This window comes from Aulonocara stuartgranti, assembly GCF_965226115.1.
Source record: "Aulonocara stuartgranti genome assembly, chromosome: 5".
Classification (NCBI taxonomy): domain Eukaryota; kingdom Metazoa; phylum Chordata; class Actinopteri; order Cichliformes; family Cichlidae; genus Aulonocara; species Aulonocara stuartgranti.
This window is the reverse complement of record NC_138943.1, coordinates 9,022,735-9,041,274: the sequence shown is the minus strand read 5'-3', so window position 1 is coordinate 9,041,274 and position 18,540 is coordinate 9,022,735. Positions and strand designations below refer to the sequence as shown.

Below are 18,540 nucleotides of genomic sequence, written 5' to 3'. Positions count from 1 at the left end.
AATAGAATGAACACTGCGTACCCTGTATGGACTTTTAGATCCTACCCCTAACAAAAACACAATAAAGAGCTCGAGTCAGTGACTGCAGAGTGCAGCAGCATAGCAGCAAACGAACACAAAAATCAAATGTGTCTTTAGAGCAATCCAGGTTATTACAGGTTTTGAAATTAATCAAAGATGTTTTTCCTAAAGTCACACGTCTCCTGAAAAATGAACAACTGTGCCGTAACCTATTACATAATTCTATAATTTGGAAAAAGCTGTGGCATCACTGCCTGGTGTCTTTCAGCAGCACATTCAGTCAGGGCATTTAACAGGTTGATAGAAACCCAAATTAATACAGTTCAGGAAACTATTTTGTACATTCCATTTGTGTCTAAACAAAAATAAGTGACTGCAAACGTAGGATCTTTTTTAAAACCTTGAAGCGAAAAAGATTGTATTTCAGAGTAAATGACTTTGTGATGTGATCCGTGGATCTGAGACTTTAGTTATTTACTGCACTACGATCTGTTACCTAATCTTCCATCACTCCAGAGGCCTCGAGGGACATGAAGAAATAATACTGTGAGAACACTGAAGAGCTCTCATCGAGTCCAGGCATTAAGATAATAACTGACATTAAGCTAGCACACTTTTAAAAACCATTCTCCATCCATGCTACAAGCTGTTACCTCCGATGGCTAAATTTGCCACCAGAGGTAACAGCTCTGACCTACTTTCTTATCACACCTGCATAGGTAAATTAAAATGATGGACAACTGACTCAATAAGTCATGTTTCTTCCGTGTAACTGAATGCAAAACAAACCCTTGAAAGATTCTTTCCTATACTTAACATACATTCTGATTTAACAGCAGGAGTCATGGCGCAGACAGACGCACCTATGAAACAAGAAACAGCGGCGGCTGTGGGATCGTCGATAGTACGTGGAGACATGGTCCCAAAGCCATCACAATTTCCTGGTAAGAAACACTATACATTACATAATAATAATACCTTTTATTGAGGTTTGTTGTACAGATTTATTTGTGTGTGTGACAAATGGACTCACTTATGTGAAGAAAGAACAGAGTACTTTATTTGAGTCACAATCTACGCAAAAGAATACCAAGTTGTCCTGACAATTCTTATATGAATACAGGTATTATCAGAACAAATGTAAAATCTTAGACCTGTAAACACAGGGCTACACTGTCCCTACGAACAGACACATACTTAATAGAGTTCATTTAAAGTGTACCTAAGCCCCTGGGCTGAATGGATTGCTGTAGCTGAAATAATGTCATCATTTTTCAGAATGAACTGCATATAACCTCACGCAATTTTCTAAAACCATAGCCCACTCATTTGTCTACACACACTTCAAACCAAACTGCAATACTTAATAATAAGTAAATTGCCACCTTTTTTACGCAAACGCCTGGAATCGAAACTGTGTGTATTGTATGGCTATTTACCATATTAACCATGTCAACTGAATTATATTTTCAGCAAACGATGATTCACAAGGTCAAAAGTTGGTATATCCTACTGATAAACAAGGAACTCAAGCGGCTACAGCAGCTACAACTACACAGATGCCGGGAGACAATGATTACAGTCAAACTGAAGCTACACAGAAGGCATTTGGTGCAACAGAATTTGTGGTACACACGGAAATTCTGGAATCAGATACTCCAGCACCTTCAAGAGGTGACGGACCTAACAATAAACCAAAGGTAAGACTGCACAGGCTGTCATAACATAACGCAATGTTGCTAGTTTGAAGTTTATCTGGAAGAGTAGACCGAGAAAAGCATGTTGTTGAATAGAAACAAGTAAATGTGATTTAAAACAAAAAAAAAAGGACAAAACAAATCATTTTACTTCTTATTTGAAGACGTCTACTTTAAATACTCACTTTAGAATAACATATAGCTGCATAAGCATAGAACATTGAGGGACACCTGGTTTTACATCAAATTTTCAAATGTTGCAAATTATACTCAGGCGTGACGTTATTTGCAAACGATTCCTGATGTGGAAAAAGGATTAGTGGTAGCTGATTTTGCATAAGAAAATAAGGATGGATTTCATACAAAATACATTTCCTTTGCATTTGTTCATCAACTCAAAAATGTCATCCCTGCAGCAAAAACTGATACAAATTTTCATCTCTGAATATTTGAGCTCAATCCTAAAAGTGTGACTTAGATTTTTTTTCCTTGTTCTGGGAGCATCAAACATGTTTGCAATTAAGACATAATGTTATTTGGACTCGGTGTAAGGGAAATCAGCAAATGATAGAAAATCAATAACAGTTTAATCATTAAAAAAAGGATGTTTTTAAGTAGCTTAAAAAGTAGCTTAGCAGAGGAGCGCATTAATACTTCACTTTTTAGGCACTTGAATGACATTAACCTAAAAACAGAGAGATGACAGGACACCCAACATGCGTAAGATATTGAATTCCTTATTGCATTGTATGAAGTTAAATTTAATTCTATTCTATTTTGTAAATTTCCATTGTTTATGTGTTTCATATTGTTTCATGTTTAGTGGATTTAATTTAAATAACTTACAGATATTGTGTTTTTGAATGTGCCATAGGAATTAAGATGATTGTTTTACGTAGGATCAAAGTATGATACAATTATTAGAAAGGGCAACAAAGGAATTCAACACTAAATCGAATTCTGTGTATAAACACTGGTTAGAGGAACTGGCTACATTGGGCTGGTGCCATGCTGCAGTTAATGGTAAGAAGGGCACATCAAGGTTAAGAGTTTTGGTTTCTCTCTTTTTACAGCCGGTGCCAAAGGATGATGTCAGATGCGTGAGCAAAGAGGTTATCGAAGACAGAAGTGCTGTCAGTCTGAAACTCAAGGCATCCTCCAACTGTGTAAGTTCTGTTTCTTATTCTCATATTCGGTGTACAATGAAAATGTTTGGAAGACGTAGCAGGAAGAAAAATATACAAAATCATACAGGTAATAAGACGGAAATAGCCGAGAGTAAAACAAAGAATCTTAAAATATTTCTGCATACATTTCATCCTGTGCTCACACAAACAAACAACTGCACTAGAGAGAAAAATATTCCCCGGATTGGTTTAGTTGCCATTCCCACTGGCAATCAGGCGAACATGAGCTCAGCAGGAAATTTTTCCTCATTTTGAAGGCAGTAACTGTTACATCTCAGTGAAGCTAGAGAAAAACGCTGCCCAGGAAATGTCCAAAAATATTTCTGCTGTATGTAATCCAGGGGATGTATGGTGCTATGAGTGCAGAGGGAGTGGGAGCATGATGGGAAGCTCACCGCTACTGTAAAATGAATAATGTAAAGAGACCTCAGGCAGTACTGTGGGTGTGTGTGTGGGTGTGTTTGTGTTTAGAAGTATACATTCTCCAGTGTCTAAGCATAACAGCTTTGAGGTCTACAAAGCTATGTGGAGGTCTGAACTCACTAGATATGGTTTCAGTTAGCTACAGCTCTCATGTAGCCTGAGCAGCAAATGCCTTGTAGAATATACTGTAACCAGCAGAATAACATCGGGGGTTCTTGTGCCACCAGTCAAAGACATTTACCAAGGATTTCTGTTTTTCACTGTCATTTCAGAGGAACAATTTTGCTCTAATCTAGAGCAAATTAAACAACAACAATGGTTCATGTAAAGTTTATCACAACTGAGCAGTACAGTTTATGCTGCTATGGTTATAAACAGGATGAAACCGAGATCTGAAATGAACCGTGCTTCAGATCAGAGAGTAAACCTTGCTCACAGGGAGGGACTGAAACAGAGTAGGGTATATAGGCGTTTACCCTTGCGTTATTTAAAGAGTAAAGTATTTCAGTAATGGCATGCGAAGTTCCTGATATGAGACACTGCATATAACACAGTGATGGACCTGCAAAATAAGGTCTTGGCTATCCAGCTAAATATGTAATTGAAAGGCTTATCTAGTGCAGTGCATTCATTTATGGAACTGAACCATTCTGGTGCCACTGCAGGGAAACTGAAATAAAAATTGAATTATCAGATAAGCGTGCACATTCCCTGGCTGTCTGTTACTGTGTCCTGCCATCTGTTCCTTTTTGAACTGAGATAAAGGGCTGCTACGGTGTGGTAGAGTCTGTTGTTTGGATCAGATTACATGAAAAGGTAGCACACAGAATTGTGATAGCCCTGACTGGATTAAAGACAAAGAGAAATGAAACTGAGCGTGAAGGGATTAGGGAATGAGAGAAAGATTAAAGGTGATACTGAAGGTTTGGAGCTGTGATTTTGAAGGGAGCTAATGATTTGGTATTAGCAATGAATTTCACGTTTATTCTAGATTTTGACATGTGAAAACCGTTTCAGTGCTAATTACCTTTTATTTGTTGTCTTGTTTGTAGGAGGAATCTAAAGTGAAAATTCAAAGCGTTCTACAAGAGCTGTGTAGTGAGGACTGTAAACTAGAGATCTATCAGGAAAACAACTCCGATGAAATCCTTGTGTCTGGGAAATATGTTGAAGGTCAGTACCAATATTTTAATAAGTTCAGTTTGAAATTTGATATTCAGTGTTGAAGCCTATAATAAGCTTTTTATGTTTTGGCTGGCAGGAGTTATAATTCCTGCAAAATCTGCATTAATGTCATCTTCTTTATTGCCTTAAACATTAAAAATCACCAATAAATTTTTAAAGCAAAAATGATCTTGTCCAACAATATAGCACCCTCTGGTTATGTCTACCTTGTGACAGTAAAAACACCAACATTTGTGTATTTACAGATGATGTTACAGGCATGGCTAACAAGTTCAACAACGACAACATAAAAGACAAGGTAAAGTCCCACCTAGAGTACACTATATTGCAGAAATACTCCACACAAGTGTCAGTATAGTCATATAATTTGGATGCAGTTTCAGTGCCAATTACCTTTTGTTTTTGTCTTTGTGTCATAATGTCACTTTATCTGTTACGGATAGATAAAGATTCAAACCTATGCAATAGCACGAGGGCACCAAAGAGCCACTAAAAGTTGACTCATAATCAAACTCGACAGGAAGCTACTCATGGGAAAAATACGAAATACGAAAAGAGTTTGGAGACTTTTTCAAAGGCATCAGGCTGACACTTGGTGTCAAACCCCACAAACAATCCACTTGTCAGCAGCAAAACATTTTTTTCTAATACCTAGGGAACAATATTTGGTTATGGGTGTGCCTGTTACACCCATCTGTTTCTCTGCATTTGTCATACTCTACAGTTCACTCCCTGTTCCAACATATACTGAACAACCTTATAAGCAATTCCCTCTTTCTGACACGTTTCATTTTTCATTATGCTGTCTATCTGCTTACTGGCATCTTTTTTGACACTGCTTTGAAGCCAGGAAATATATTGCAGCAACTATGCATACATTTCCAGAAAGAGTGGAGCTGTTTTCCCCCAAAGTCTCTCAAGGCACGGTCACTGGATAATGAAGATCTTTTTCTCCAAGTAAAAAAATATAGGTATTAAAAACATAACTCCTTCATGGGGCCCATTTCAGTTTCTATAGTGATCTTTTTTTCTGGTTTTCTACAAGTGCTGTAATTATGACTGAACACTCAACTAATGTTACTTTGTACACATTTTTATAATCAGACTGATGTGAAGGAGGCTGTTCCTCGCTGGGGAAAGAACTCAAAGTTGGTACTGGTTTCCTTGTTGCTGACTGGCCTGTTGCTGGCTGCACTGCTGGTAGCTGGTTATTACCTCAAGATGCACCGCAAGAACTCAAAAGGAGTCAGACTGGTGGGTAGATTTATTGCCAAAAATCCCTTATTTTTAATAGTTGCTTTTCACATGATGGCCACTGTGGGTGCTGTGTTTTAAAAGCAGCAATGAAGTAAATTATAACAGTTATACCGACCTTCTGGGTTGTTTTTTTAAGAGTAAATAGCTGAAATTAACCTTTGACCTGATCTAACTAAAGTACACAGTGACTGTAAATTTTCCAGAAAAAAACAGTACATATGGATCTGAGATCACATGTGTTATTATCTTACAGTCAATTCCTGACTTAATAGAGTAAGCAAGCTAAGGTGGTGCTTTCTCTTGTTTCTGCTTCAGCCTCTTGCCTGGGGGATACAGATGGTTTAATTTTTTGTCTAAAGAACATCACGTACATTACGTATGGTGGTACATCCATGTGATTGCTGGTGTAACAGCTTGTTGATGCTGTGCTTTTTTAATCAAGATCTGTTGTGAGAATCAGTCATGGCCACAAACTTCTCACTGACAGAGTAAAAACCATCGCACTTTCAAACTTTGTTTTTGCCAAGAAAAATAATAAAGCAAGTATGTGTGGAAACTGGAAGGAAAAAACACACACCCTAAGACATTAACTGAGAGTGTGCTTATTTAAACAACTCCCACAAAAACAAATCGATTTTCAATTACACACCATGTGGCTTGTATGTTAAAATGTAGCTGGCCTGTGTTAAAGCTCTTCTAATCCAGAATAAGTTATGAAATGAAGTCTTGGTTCTGTGCTCTCTCTTAGGCCGAGTCTTTTCAGGTTGATGAGGAGAACCAGGCCAATACACTGGTGTCTGTTGCACCCCTGCCCCAGGAGCAAGTTGATAAGCCCACTGTCAATGGAGAGTCTCCTCCAGAAAATGGGACCAACGCTACTCCCACTACCAATGGACACTCTGCCACCCAGACCCCCGTGGCTGACACAGAGATGTGAATCACGACACCTTCAACCTCTTTTGCCAGTCATCCTCTGGGACCCACTGGTCTCTCATCCTCAGTGTGCAAATTGAGATAAATTCAACAATTTTTCTCTTCTCAATCCATGCCATTCTGAATGATAACAACAACAAAGTCCCTGCTGACAATATAATGACAGCGGGGACTGTTCCTCCAATGTGAAAAGTTTGGGAATACTTACTTTTGCCAAATTCAAGAGACGCTATGCACGCTGACTGACTGGGATTTGTCTTTTGACTTTAATATAGTTGAAACAATCTCTGTAGGATAGTCAAATAATGTCATATATGTCATATAATGTTGATTCGTGACAAAGAAGCAGAAGATGCTTTGTTATTTCAACCAACAATTGTGTTGCAGTGAAACAGTGAAGCCAGGCAGCTGAATGGTGACCAGTTTTTATACCGTTTGACTCGTCTATAAAAAAGGACTGACACTCTCCCATCACTTTTTTTGAAACGCTTCTGTATTTGCCATAAACTAAATGGTTTTGTCTTGAATTGGCTGCATTTTTTTTTATATACAGGTAATTGTCAAACTGCAATTTACAAAAAGAAGCCATATTTCCATTTATTACAGACACCAAAAATTTGTTGACCTAACATAAGCATAGAAAATGATTAAATAGCAACAATCATGATTTTTGGTATCATTGAGGTATAAAAATGTTAATAAGCTATTCATGTCAGTAAATGTCCGCTGAAAATCACACAGTTGCCTCAGTGCTTTAGACTCTAGCCTAGTGAAAAGTTCAATTTTTTTAACTGACCTCTGATCAAAGTTGAATTGTTTCAGAGAACAAAGTGCATTTCTATTTTTGTGGTTGCATGGTTGTCACTAATGTACAGATTGTTTAATTTTTCTTTTCAACAAATCAAGATCTTCTCTACTCTTACCACTGTCTCAGAACATGATGAAGCACAGCAGCAGGTCAATTTTATAGGGAAAAGTGGGAGGAAAACAAATGACACAATGACAAATACAATCATCAGTTCAGCATTCCCAAGGCTGCTCTCATCACCTTGTTGATAGACACGTACACATTTTGTGCTTCTCTTTTAAATAACTGGCTTCTTTTTTTGATATACTACACGTGTAAATACGTTTGCTTTCTCTGTTAGTAATGCCTGTGTCTGATTTATAAACTGTGATTCTTGACAATATCACTGCAGGCTGTTTTCAGCCGAGTTGTGTTTTTCTTTCCTTTTCTTTGTTTTTACTTGATATATGAATAGAAACATTTCATAATTTAAAATTCACAACCCATACTTTTTTTTTTTTTTTAAAAAGCAGAGTTGTTTTTAGGAGACTTGACATTTATTGTAACGCATATCTGCCTATCTCTAACCTTGTGGAAATCTTAAAACAAGGCTTACCTCCTTACTTTCCTTTTGGTGTGTCTGCTTTTTTATCTCTCCAAGTTGAAACTTAACAGACTCTACATATCCCTCTGTATTATAAGTAATACAACACGTATCCACACTGGAATATTCACAAACATTTCGGAAATAATGGAAATAATCAACGACTGGATTAAGGACTTGCATACTCCAGACACGTGTAACACACATAAGCTTTAGTGCAAACTAATGGATGGCGCAACAAAGAATGTGATTTTTAAGATATGGAGTTGTACTGTACGTCCTCAGTTTCTAGTCTCTTATTAGTAAGCTAGCTACTACACTCAAAACAATTATTCTTGGCCCTCATAAACATGAAGCGATAAAAGTAAAATGCCACTGAAATTTATAAATATACTTGGTAAATAAAAGTAAGTAAATTAATTAGATCACATTCCATTAAAATGTAAAATTTTACATTTAGTTAACAAAATTAATTGTTAGCTCAGTTTAAAACATAGTTTTTTTTTTAGCACAAATGTCCAGTTCAGGCTTTTTAGTTTATAGGCTGTTTATATATTTACTTCCACCCACACTAAATTAGCACAAACTTGTTTTTCAATATGCATCTTGGAGGACACAATTATTTTGATTGTTACTCTAAAACTGACTATATTACAAATGTAAACATGAACAAATTTAAAAGAACATGCAAAGGAATAGGAGTTTAACAGTGGCACTGTGAATACATTATGCAAGGTTCTCAGTCATGCTACCTAAATGCAAATCAATATTTTGACTAAGGCAGTACAGAAAATAGCCTCTATGACTAAATGCTGAAGTGTAAATTTCCATAGTGAAAAACACAAATGAAACATTCAAAACATATCATTAGCAGACTGCACGGATTAATAGCCCTGAGTTTGCATGTAAGGTACAAGGAGAGAATACTTCCATCATTACACACACAAAGTTAAATACTTTTCAATCTCAAGATTGAGATGTTTTTATATTCTTCTCTTTTTTTATGTAATTTTTTGAATTATGCCGTCTCAAAAATTTATGCATGCCTTACACAACTTATAACAGAAAGCTTAATGCTAAGAAGCTGTGACTGACAGGACAGTTTCAACACCAGATACGGATTCAACTTCCCACAACGAAGGGTACAAACATGCCCCTCCTTTAGAGTTAATACCCAATGTTCTTTTTTTTTTTTTTTTTTTGTGTCCCGTTTGGATCTTTAGCCATCAGAATTGTTGTCTTAAGGCCAAGAAAGATGCCAAGCGGATTTATTTTACCAAGTGGATCATCATGGCCTTGCCATATTGGTCCATTTGATTGACCTTTATTATAATTATGAATTTATTTTATTTTCAGTTGCTACAAACGTGACAGACATGACTGGGGGATAGGACAGGGAGAAAGAATGAAAGAAAGAGAGGGAGAGAAAGAAAACCAAAGGGGAGAAGAGACGGTGAGAAGGGGGGGAAGAAAAAAAAACAAAAAACAAAAAAAACCACCTGGGTCACCTGTATGGAGAAAAAAAACAGAAGAGAAAGCAAACAACAAAGAGCAACATAATAAAAAAAACGGCACCATCACAATAAACTAGCTAGCAGTAGATATCAGTAGATACTAAATAATAAACGATATTGTGCAGCACGCAAGATAGACAGCGCACAATGTGCTTTGAGGCAGCAGCCAAGAAAGCTGTAGTCCGCGTCTGTGAATACCCGTGTGTACACCTGTGTGCATACCTGTGTGGATCAGCATGCTTGCATTCCAAAGGTTTCTCCATGTAACGATCTGCTATGGAGTGTGGGGAGCCACAGCCCCGTCCTCCAGGGTATGAAGCAGGTATGGAAGAGATCAAAACTCCAGACATCCAGAGGCCCCCAGAACACAAGAGACCAAGGAAGACCAACAGAGGGGCAGCCGCGCCACTGTCCCAGTAAGAGCTGAGGAGAGTCCCAGATGAGGGCTCGCTCAGCAGCCGCGGAGCAGAAGCCAGGGGGAGTTGCAGTGACGCGCCCGTGAGCTCCGCCGGCAGCCAGCCGTGCCTGAGTGATCGAGCCCCAGGCCGAGAGGCCGGGGGCACCCCACCTCCGAAGTGGCCCGAGCGAGCCCCAGGCTCCAGGCCCCGATAAGCGGCCGTCAAGGAGTGAGCCGGTGTGTACCCGGACGCCCACCCCTACACACAAAGAACCACCAACGCACCGACACCTGAGGGAGTCCGCCACTGGCAGGGGAAGTGGTGGTGGGTGGAGATAGGCCTCCAAACCTTGGAGGGCCTAAGATGTCCCCAGAGAGGTGGCGTCTGATACCCAACCTGACATATAGACACAGACATACAGGCACACACAGACACAAACATCCATTCCCTCATGCTCTCATATGCACTTACTCCACACTCAACCAACGTGGAGACAGACATAAAGAGACGCTGTGCACACGATCACACTCCCCAAGCGTACTCTACGAACCGGGTCAAGGTACCCTTGCCCCTGGAGGGGGGAACTGCACCCAGACCCAGGTGGTGTTACCCTTTTCCCTGCGGTGGGGGGGGGGGGGGGGGGCAGACCGCCCCGACTCCGCAGCAGCGGGGAGGCCCCACACTCCAGACCGCAGTCGGACGGCCAACTCCTCCTCCTAGCCCCCCCGCTCCAGCAGGCCGCAGAGAACGGGGGTGAGAGAAGACTCCAAACCTCCCTCCACCCGCTCATTGTAGTGTTGATGCATGTGTGTTCTAAGGTGCAATTAAAACCCAGGAGGGCATGGAGCTACCTGCCAGAGAGCAGCAGGTAAGCGCATGGTCCCTCCTGCTAGCCCTCAATGTCTACGTGTATTTAAAATTGAGAGGTGGGCAACGACGCCAGGGGTGAGGTGTACACCCTGATGGTAATTTGGACTCCGTGTATCGTGCCCACCCCCAAGATCCTATATCTATGTGTAATGAGAGTGTGAGTAATGTGAATGTCTAAGTTGTGGGATAAAATTGAGGCAGAGGCAGCCTACAATGCATTGTAATTGGATGCTTGCTGCTCCTTCAAGTTCCTTAAAACCCCTGATAGGACAAGGTCATTCCACAGAAGGGAACTCTCTTGTACACTCAAGATGAAGATAAGTGCTCTGAGATTCCTCATTCTTACAGTTCTGTTCAAATTGGCCCTTGGTATCCTCCCTGGGCACAATCATTATGTTAGCATAAAAATGACTTGGTCAGACGCCAGAACATATTGCAGAGAGCACTACACTGATCTGTCTTCAATCAACAATCAGGAAGAAGAAGATGCACTGCTTCAACTTTTTTCACTTGTTCATTCAGATTCAGAGGAAAAAGATGATGCATCACTTCAACAAGACAGTTGGATTGGCCTCTACAGTGATGACCATGACACTTGGAAGTGGTCAGGAGGAACAAATGCATCTTTCTTCAACTGGACAAAAGGGCATGATGCAGCTGCAAACACAAAATGTGTTGTATTCAGTCAAGCTGGCTGGCTTAAAAACAACTGTGAGAACAAATTCAGCTTCTTCTGTTTTCACAACAACATGGTGTTGGTGAAAGAAAACAAAACGTGGGAGGAAGCACTCGATCACTGTCGCAGCCAGAACATGGAACTGGTCAGTTTACTTTCTAAGACAGCACTTGTTCAAGTCCTGCAAACAAGCAAGGCAACGGAGACTGACCATGTGTGGATCAGCCTGCGCTACCTAGCTGGCACCTGGCTGTGGGTGGATAGGGCCATTGACGACCAGCAGTCTAGAATCCCACAGGAGCTGCCTCAGTGTCCCACCTGGACTCACCGTTGTGCAGCCTTCTCACTGAGCAAGCAGCGTTTGGACAGCTGGGACTGTGCAGACAGGCTGAACTTTATCTGCTACTGTAAACCTTTCCATCTGTTGTAGGATAAACTGTGTCAGTGCAGTGTGATATACATATAATCTATACTACGAAATCACATATCAGCTCATATAGATATATCTATGACTTTACAAACATAAATGGATTATGTTGTTCTAAAATGTAATGTGCATGTAAATTGTGATGACAAAATAGTCATCAAAGTCAGTTTCAATACTTACTAAATTCCATGAAATATACGCCGATAGTTGTTTGTTGTTCTGTTCTTTTGTCTGTTTATGTGTTGTAACAAAAGACATTCCAGATTTTGGGATAAATAAAGTATATCTTCTCCTGTTATGTTGCCTTACCACAATTGCTTGCTTAGTATTTACTTTTTTTAAATTACCAACAAATTAGAGGAACTGGGAATGGAGGAAGATTATTTCTATAAGTATATCTAGGGCTACTTTGAAAAAGATCCGTAATAAAGCTCTGGCCACTTTGAATCCTATCTGTATTTATGCTACTGACTCAATTAAATGCTGATAGTACAAAATTAAACTTCAGCAAAAATTTTCATACTCATTTTGTCAAAGTCACAGGAAGACACATGAGAAAGGCAAATAAGTTGCATGTGGGTCTGGAGCCACACATTTAAGACCTTAAACAAACAAGTAAAATAAACTACTTCTTTGTATTCTTTAAAGTTATTGAACACTCCACCACAAAAACTGATGACTTTAAATGTGCAGTAAAGTGACAGGACAGTTCCACTAACACTAGCTCATTTAATATTTTAATGCTTGTATAATTTTCAACTGGACTCTATGAACAATTCATGTAAAAGTAACACAATTTTTAAGCTTGATAGAAAATGCCCCCAAAACAGTTCAATCCCAGATGAGACCAGATTGAGGAAAATGGTATCTGAGAGATAAGTACATATTTCTATCTGTATAGTCACATTCGCATTCAGTATATTAAGACAAAAGAAAATCAGTGACTATTGAAATTTTATGTACAAAGGCAGAAAAATACACAATTTCAGACTCACTACTTGATGTCTTCTCATTATTTGATCTTAATGGGTAACACAGATAGCTGGAAATACTATCCGTTCAGCATGAGCTTGGCTCGGCGTGCACTGAGCTTTAAAATCACAACCTCGGATAAAAACAAAACAAAAAACATGTGCCATATTATACTATGTAGTTTTTCATTTAATTAAAAAAAAAGTCAAATTTCAAAAGTAGTGCATGAAAACCTAAGTACACCTCAAGATTCAACAACTTATAGAACCACCTTTTGCAACAATAACACTTTACCTTTTCCCTAGGACTTTTAACAGTCTTGCACATTGTTGTGTAATGGTCTCACATTTAATGTAGAAGACTTTCATATATAGAGGAGTTCGTGGTTACCTGACTGACTGTAAGTTGCCTGGACCTTTAGTATCACTGAGGTATAAAAAAATGTTGCCAGGCTATTCATGTTATATAAATTTGACATAAAAATGACAGTTGCTTTAGTGATTTAGACTTTAGCCTAGGAAACAACAAAACCCCTTTAACTGAACACTGGTCACAGTTTAATTGCTTTAGACTGACAAATATTTTTCTGTTTTTATGGTTGCATTAATGCACTGCTGATGTTTTTTTTAACATATTCAATATTTTTCTGTACTTTCCATCTGCATAGGAAAAAGTTCAATTTTTATTTTAATTAATCCACCTATTACTTAGCTGAATTTTTATATGCAGTTTTTGTGCAAAAAAAGTCCAGTGTTAGCCTTGCAGTATGCTTACACATTTACTTCCATCTATAATAAATTGCCAAAAACATATTTTATCCCTAATGTTATCGCAGTCAATACAATAGTATTTGACAAAAATGGAATAACTAAAATTCTTATTTTTCTTCCTGTTATTAAGAAGAAGAAAAAGAATTCTAGTTATTCCATATTGATCGAATTCTTCAAAATAAAGGCAATGAAAGGAGTTTAACAGTGGTCCTGTGATTACATTATGCAGGGTTCTCAGTCATGCTACCTAATGAAATGCAAATCAATATTTTGACTAAGGCAGTGCAGAAAGCAGCCTGCCTGACTAAATGCTGTAGTGTAAATTTTCATAGTTAAAAGCACAAATGAAAAATTCAAAACATTTCATTAGCAGACTGCATGGATTAATAGTCCTGAGTTTGCATGTGAATTACACGGAGGGCAACACAAAACACACTATTTTCAATCATTTTCAGTCTCACCAGTTTTTTTTCTGTTAAAATTGAATGTTTTTTTTTTATTTATCTAACACGTTTATGTTTTCTGAAAAGTTAAGGGAAGGCCAACAGAGTTTTAGAAACCTGATGTCTGCAAATCAGCTTAATGCTGAGAAGTTAACCCTGGTTGACAGGCTAGTATCAACATCACATTCGAATCCGAGAACCAAAATCTACGTATTAAAAAACAAACAAACAAACAAAAACTTCTGAGCAACTAATTAATGCCATAATTTCCCACAGAGAGGGCAGAATGATACCAATTTTTTTCTATTATCAGTCCTGAATGAGTAGCACAGATGACTGGGAAAATTTCAAACAAAGTCAAACCCCTTATAATCATTAGTTAATACTTTCCATGCAGCCTTATTTGTGAATGCCATCAATTCATTTCAGTACACCTGTGCATTTTCATACCAGGCTAAAATGAACTCTGATTGGATGCTTGCTGCTCCTTCAAATGCTTAAAGTCCCCAACAGAGTTAAGTCATTCCACAGTAAGAAACTAACATCCACTCAACATGAAGATAAGCACTCTCAGATTGCTTATTCTTATGGGTCTCTTCAAGATGACCCTCTGCACCTACTTTGGTATTAATTATTATGTCAAAGAACGAATGACTTGGTCTGACGCCAGAAAATACTGCAGAGATAAATTTACTGATCTGTCATCAATCGGTAACCAGTATGAAGAGGAATTATTCAGCAGTTACATTTCCTCTTTTCCATCGGGACAAAAATTGTACTGGATTGGTCTCTACCAGGATGACAGTGATAACTGGAAGTGGTCAGGGGGGACAAATGCATCTTTCTTCAACTGGGATCCACAGGACCCTATAGATCCTAATAACAGATGTGTTGTAAAAAACCAAGCTGGCTGGCGTAAAAAGAATTGTGAGGACAAATTCTCCTTCTCCTGCTTTAAGAGCCACCTGGTCCTGGTGAAAGAAAACAAGACGTGGGAGGAAGCACTCGAGCACTGTCGTATAAAGGGCATGGAACTGTTCAGCTTGCGCTCATATTCTGATCTGATTCAAGTCATGGCGACAAGCAGAACAGCCGAAATCAACAACATGTGGACCAGCCTCCGCTACCTAGCTGGCAGCTGGCTTTGGGTGGATCGTATCCTTGCTGATCACCAGGCCAAGAACCAAAACGAGATGCCTCAGTGTCCCACCTGGACTCACCGCTGTGGGGCCCTCTCACTGGATGAGCAGCACTTGGTCAGCTGGGACTGTGCAGACAGACTCAACTTTGTCTGCTACAATGGAGCTTGAATATTTGCATAAATGTAATGCTGTATTTTGCTACACATATAATCTTTAATATAAAATGCATATTTGCGTTGATAACGATATATTCAAGTCTTTGCAAAAAGATAGATAGCAATCATTATTGTGAAGTGTTTTTGATCCAACTGTAATGCACATATAGAATCTAGAATTTCCCTTATATAAAATTAAATAGTTAACTACCTTTATTCTAGGACCTTCCATTGTTTTCTTTCCTCATCATGTTAATTACTTCCAAAGATATTCAAAAAAGATTGTTATGTTCAAATAGATAATAAACACTCTTAAAAGACACTGTATGTTTTTTGTGACGAATTTAACAAAACGCTAGACATGACATGTTACCTTCTGCTCGTTTCTTGGTCTGTGGTACCCTGAAGATGGTATACTTGGTATCTCAGATGAGAGAAAATCCACTGATAGTCTAGCTCATAAGCTTTTTTTAATGTATTTCTGATATATTCTCATTTCATTTGAGTTAGTTTTGCAAATACACTACATTTTAGTTGATGTTTCAGTGCTTTCTTATTTTTAGTTCGGTTTACTAAAAGTTTAAATGTAGCTTTAGTTAACAAGTGACCTGACAGTGTCCAGATACACTGGAGAGCGGGCTTGCATGTGTGAAAAGCCTGACTTCATATGTGTTTTAATGTGCAGCCACAGCAAATTAACCACTGCTGTCATTCTGATGTGACCTTTATCAGCCCTTGTTGTTACATGCTGACAGCCCTTACATGCCTACTGTAATGGTTCACTTACCCAGCCTGCCGGGCTTCACTCCTCCATTGTCTGTGCTGCTGCTGTAAAGCCGTGAGGGTGGAAAGGTTAGTGGAGTGTTGGCTGGCAGCAGATCAGCAATGACTCTAAAGAAGACCACATCAGTCCATCATTGCACATATCAAAACATGTTACTTAAAATCTCTCATTCTAGCTCGCAGTCAAACCCAAAGTTTATATCCTCTTTGATTTAGTTTAATTTAGTTTAGATTTAAAGAAGCTACAATAAATTAGTTTGTGTTTGATGTCTTTGTAATTTAATGTGACAGTTGTCCTATAAACATGACACAATGTGCAAAACCAACCTATATTTTCCACTCTGTGGATGACCTAACAGGGGATGAGAAACCAGGACCAGTAGTCCCTTTGGTGGGCCAAAGTGTTCAACCTGTTCCACTATATAGAAGAAAATGTGCAATAATTGCAAAGAAGGAATATATAAGTTTGTATGTAGGTGTGTACGTATTTTGTGTTGCAAGTTGGTAAGAATAGTGACATCAATAGAGTTACTGTAAGAACTGCAAACTATATGTTGAGCAGGAGTCTGAATCATCACCACAGTTTTACTCACTTCTTACTGACAAACACATCAGCGATGTTCTGTAGACCATAGTGGTTACACTGATGAGCATCTCTGTAATGACTTTAGGTCATAAAGCTAAAAAGGGAACTTATTTTTCTAAAGAAACCCCAGGCTGCTACGGATAGAATGAATTAATTAAATGTGAATGTTTTCAGATTGTACTTAATCTTCTGAACATTTAAAGAAAGCAAAACTATTTATTTTTTAGGTTATTGGACAGTAGTTTCAGTGTTCCCATCTACAACAGATCAAAACTGAAATCAGTTTGATACCACTGAGCTAGCCTTTCAGATGATAGCTGTGTCTCCATCTACTGGGAATTTGTCCTTCAGTCAATTATCATGCTGCTCTTAAACAAGAACTTATATCAAACTTAGAGAGGTTGTATTTAAACCACATAGCTGCCCTGGTAACACTGCTGAGACTAAAACAGATTTGTTCTCTTACAAATTAATAATATTTTTCACTTTTTCTCAAAAACAAGAACATAATTCGGAAGGTGTAATAAAAATCAAAATAACCGAGTCTAATCAAACAGCTACCACTTTAAACATACATACCAGGATGGCTTTGTTTGTCTGTGTAAGAGTGGGATCTTTAATTACTTTAATAACTAGTCTCAGCTGCCATAAATATCCCACCAAAACATAAGCTACATGACAAAACAATTACCGTAAAGTGCAGTGAAGTAAAGCAGTGAATCACGTCAGAGTAATGGTTGCTACGGGATTTGTGACGTTTACCGCCTAAATTAGAATTAATGTCTTCTTCGGTCTGATAATAACCGAACTATACAAACTGCAGTAGCTCCAAAGGCAGATACAGAATCACACAGTCTATGGTTTTGTTTTTACCATTTGAGCAGCTCCTTGCCCGAATCTTGGTATAAAAAAATATAGCATGTTTATAGGATAGAAGTCATCTGTTACTCACAAAAGATGTATAGTGAATGTCTAGAATTTCACTTCTGATATAGTATAATGCACCCATAAAAATAACCTCACGGTACCAAGTCACTATTTCATGAATATGGTGCCATCTATCGTGACACAATGCTCATTGCAATGTAGACGATTGTTTTTTTGTTTTTTTCTTGTAACCTTACAACTTACTGCAGGATCAGTTGTGTTACAAAACATTTTAGGAGGTCCCTTTACGAAGAAGAAAAAAGGGGTGGGAGGGGTGGCTTTAGTCTTATTAAGAGAGTACTTCAAAACACAAGGCCATTAAATTAAGCATTCTATATAATTTGATGTGGATGTTAATATAACTTCGTCTGTGTGTAGCAGCTATGAAATATATTACTTAAAATGATCATGGTTCATATCTTTTTAGCCATTTAAAATGTAAGCAATTATTGCCTGATAAAGTATAACCCAAGTCCACTTTCGTGCGACATTAGCGGGAGTAGGGCAGAAGAAAACAATTTTTGAAAAGCTATATAATTTATAGAAATGCGCCCCACCCCCCAAAGGTAAAGTGTACCAGCGATTTCTACTCTTTATATCTAACATGATAAATATCCTTTATATATTCTACTTGCTGTTTTCATTTTTTTTCGTAACAGCCTCTCGTCACGACATCTGGTATCTGCGTCAGTGGGAGGTAGTTTACGGTAAAACGGCGACCATTACCATGTGATTTCACCGATGTTTGTAAACATGCGTCAGCCACATGTGATTCTGGCGATG

At 38.4% G+C, this 18,540-nt stretch overlaps 1 protein-coding gene and 1 long non-coding RNA gene across 4 annotated transcripts in view; one reads left to right on the top strand and one right to left on the bottom strand.

Annotated features, from left to right (window-relative positions):
• LOC309706542 (uncharacterized protein) overlaps nt 1-7,893 on the top strand; it is a 17,762-nt gene extending 9,869 nt beyond the window's left edge. Inside the window, exons 2-8 of the mRNA XM_082533170.1 lie at nt 858-965; nt 1,495-1,721; nt 2,792-2,884; nt 4,381-4,501; nt 4,759-4,811; nt 5,618-5,767; nt 6,519-7,893. Of these exons, the coding sequence (XP_082389296.1) occupies nt 858-965; nt 1,495-1,721; nt 2,792-2,884; nt 4,381-4,501; nt 4,759-4,811; nt 5,618-5,767; nt 6,519-6,707 (941 nt within the window). The 3' untranslated portion in view covers nt 6,708-7,893. The remainder of the gene's footprint in view (nt 1-857; nt 966-1,494; nt 1,722-2,791; nt 2,885-4,380; nt 4,502-4,758; nt 4,812-5,617; nt 5,768-6,518) is intronic.
• The window catches only part of LOC309706543, a 23,588-nt gene extending 5,048 nt beyond the window's left edge, over nt 1-18,540 (bottom strand). The window contains exons 1-2 of one of the 3 annotated variants that reach the window (XR_014276752.1): nt 18,484-18,540; nt 16,249-16,352 (exon numbers count right to left, since the gene is read on the bottom strand). This is a non-coding gene — a long non-coding RNA (uncharacterized lncRNA). Of the gene's footprint in view, nt 1-16,248; nt 16,353-17,409; nt 17,496-17,703; nt 18,159-18,483 lie in introns of those variants that run through there. The other 2 variants (XR_014276753.1, XR_014276754.1) reach the window with 2 other exon arrangements.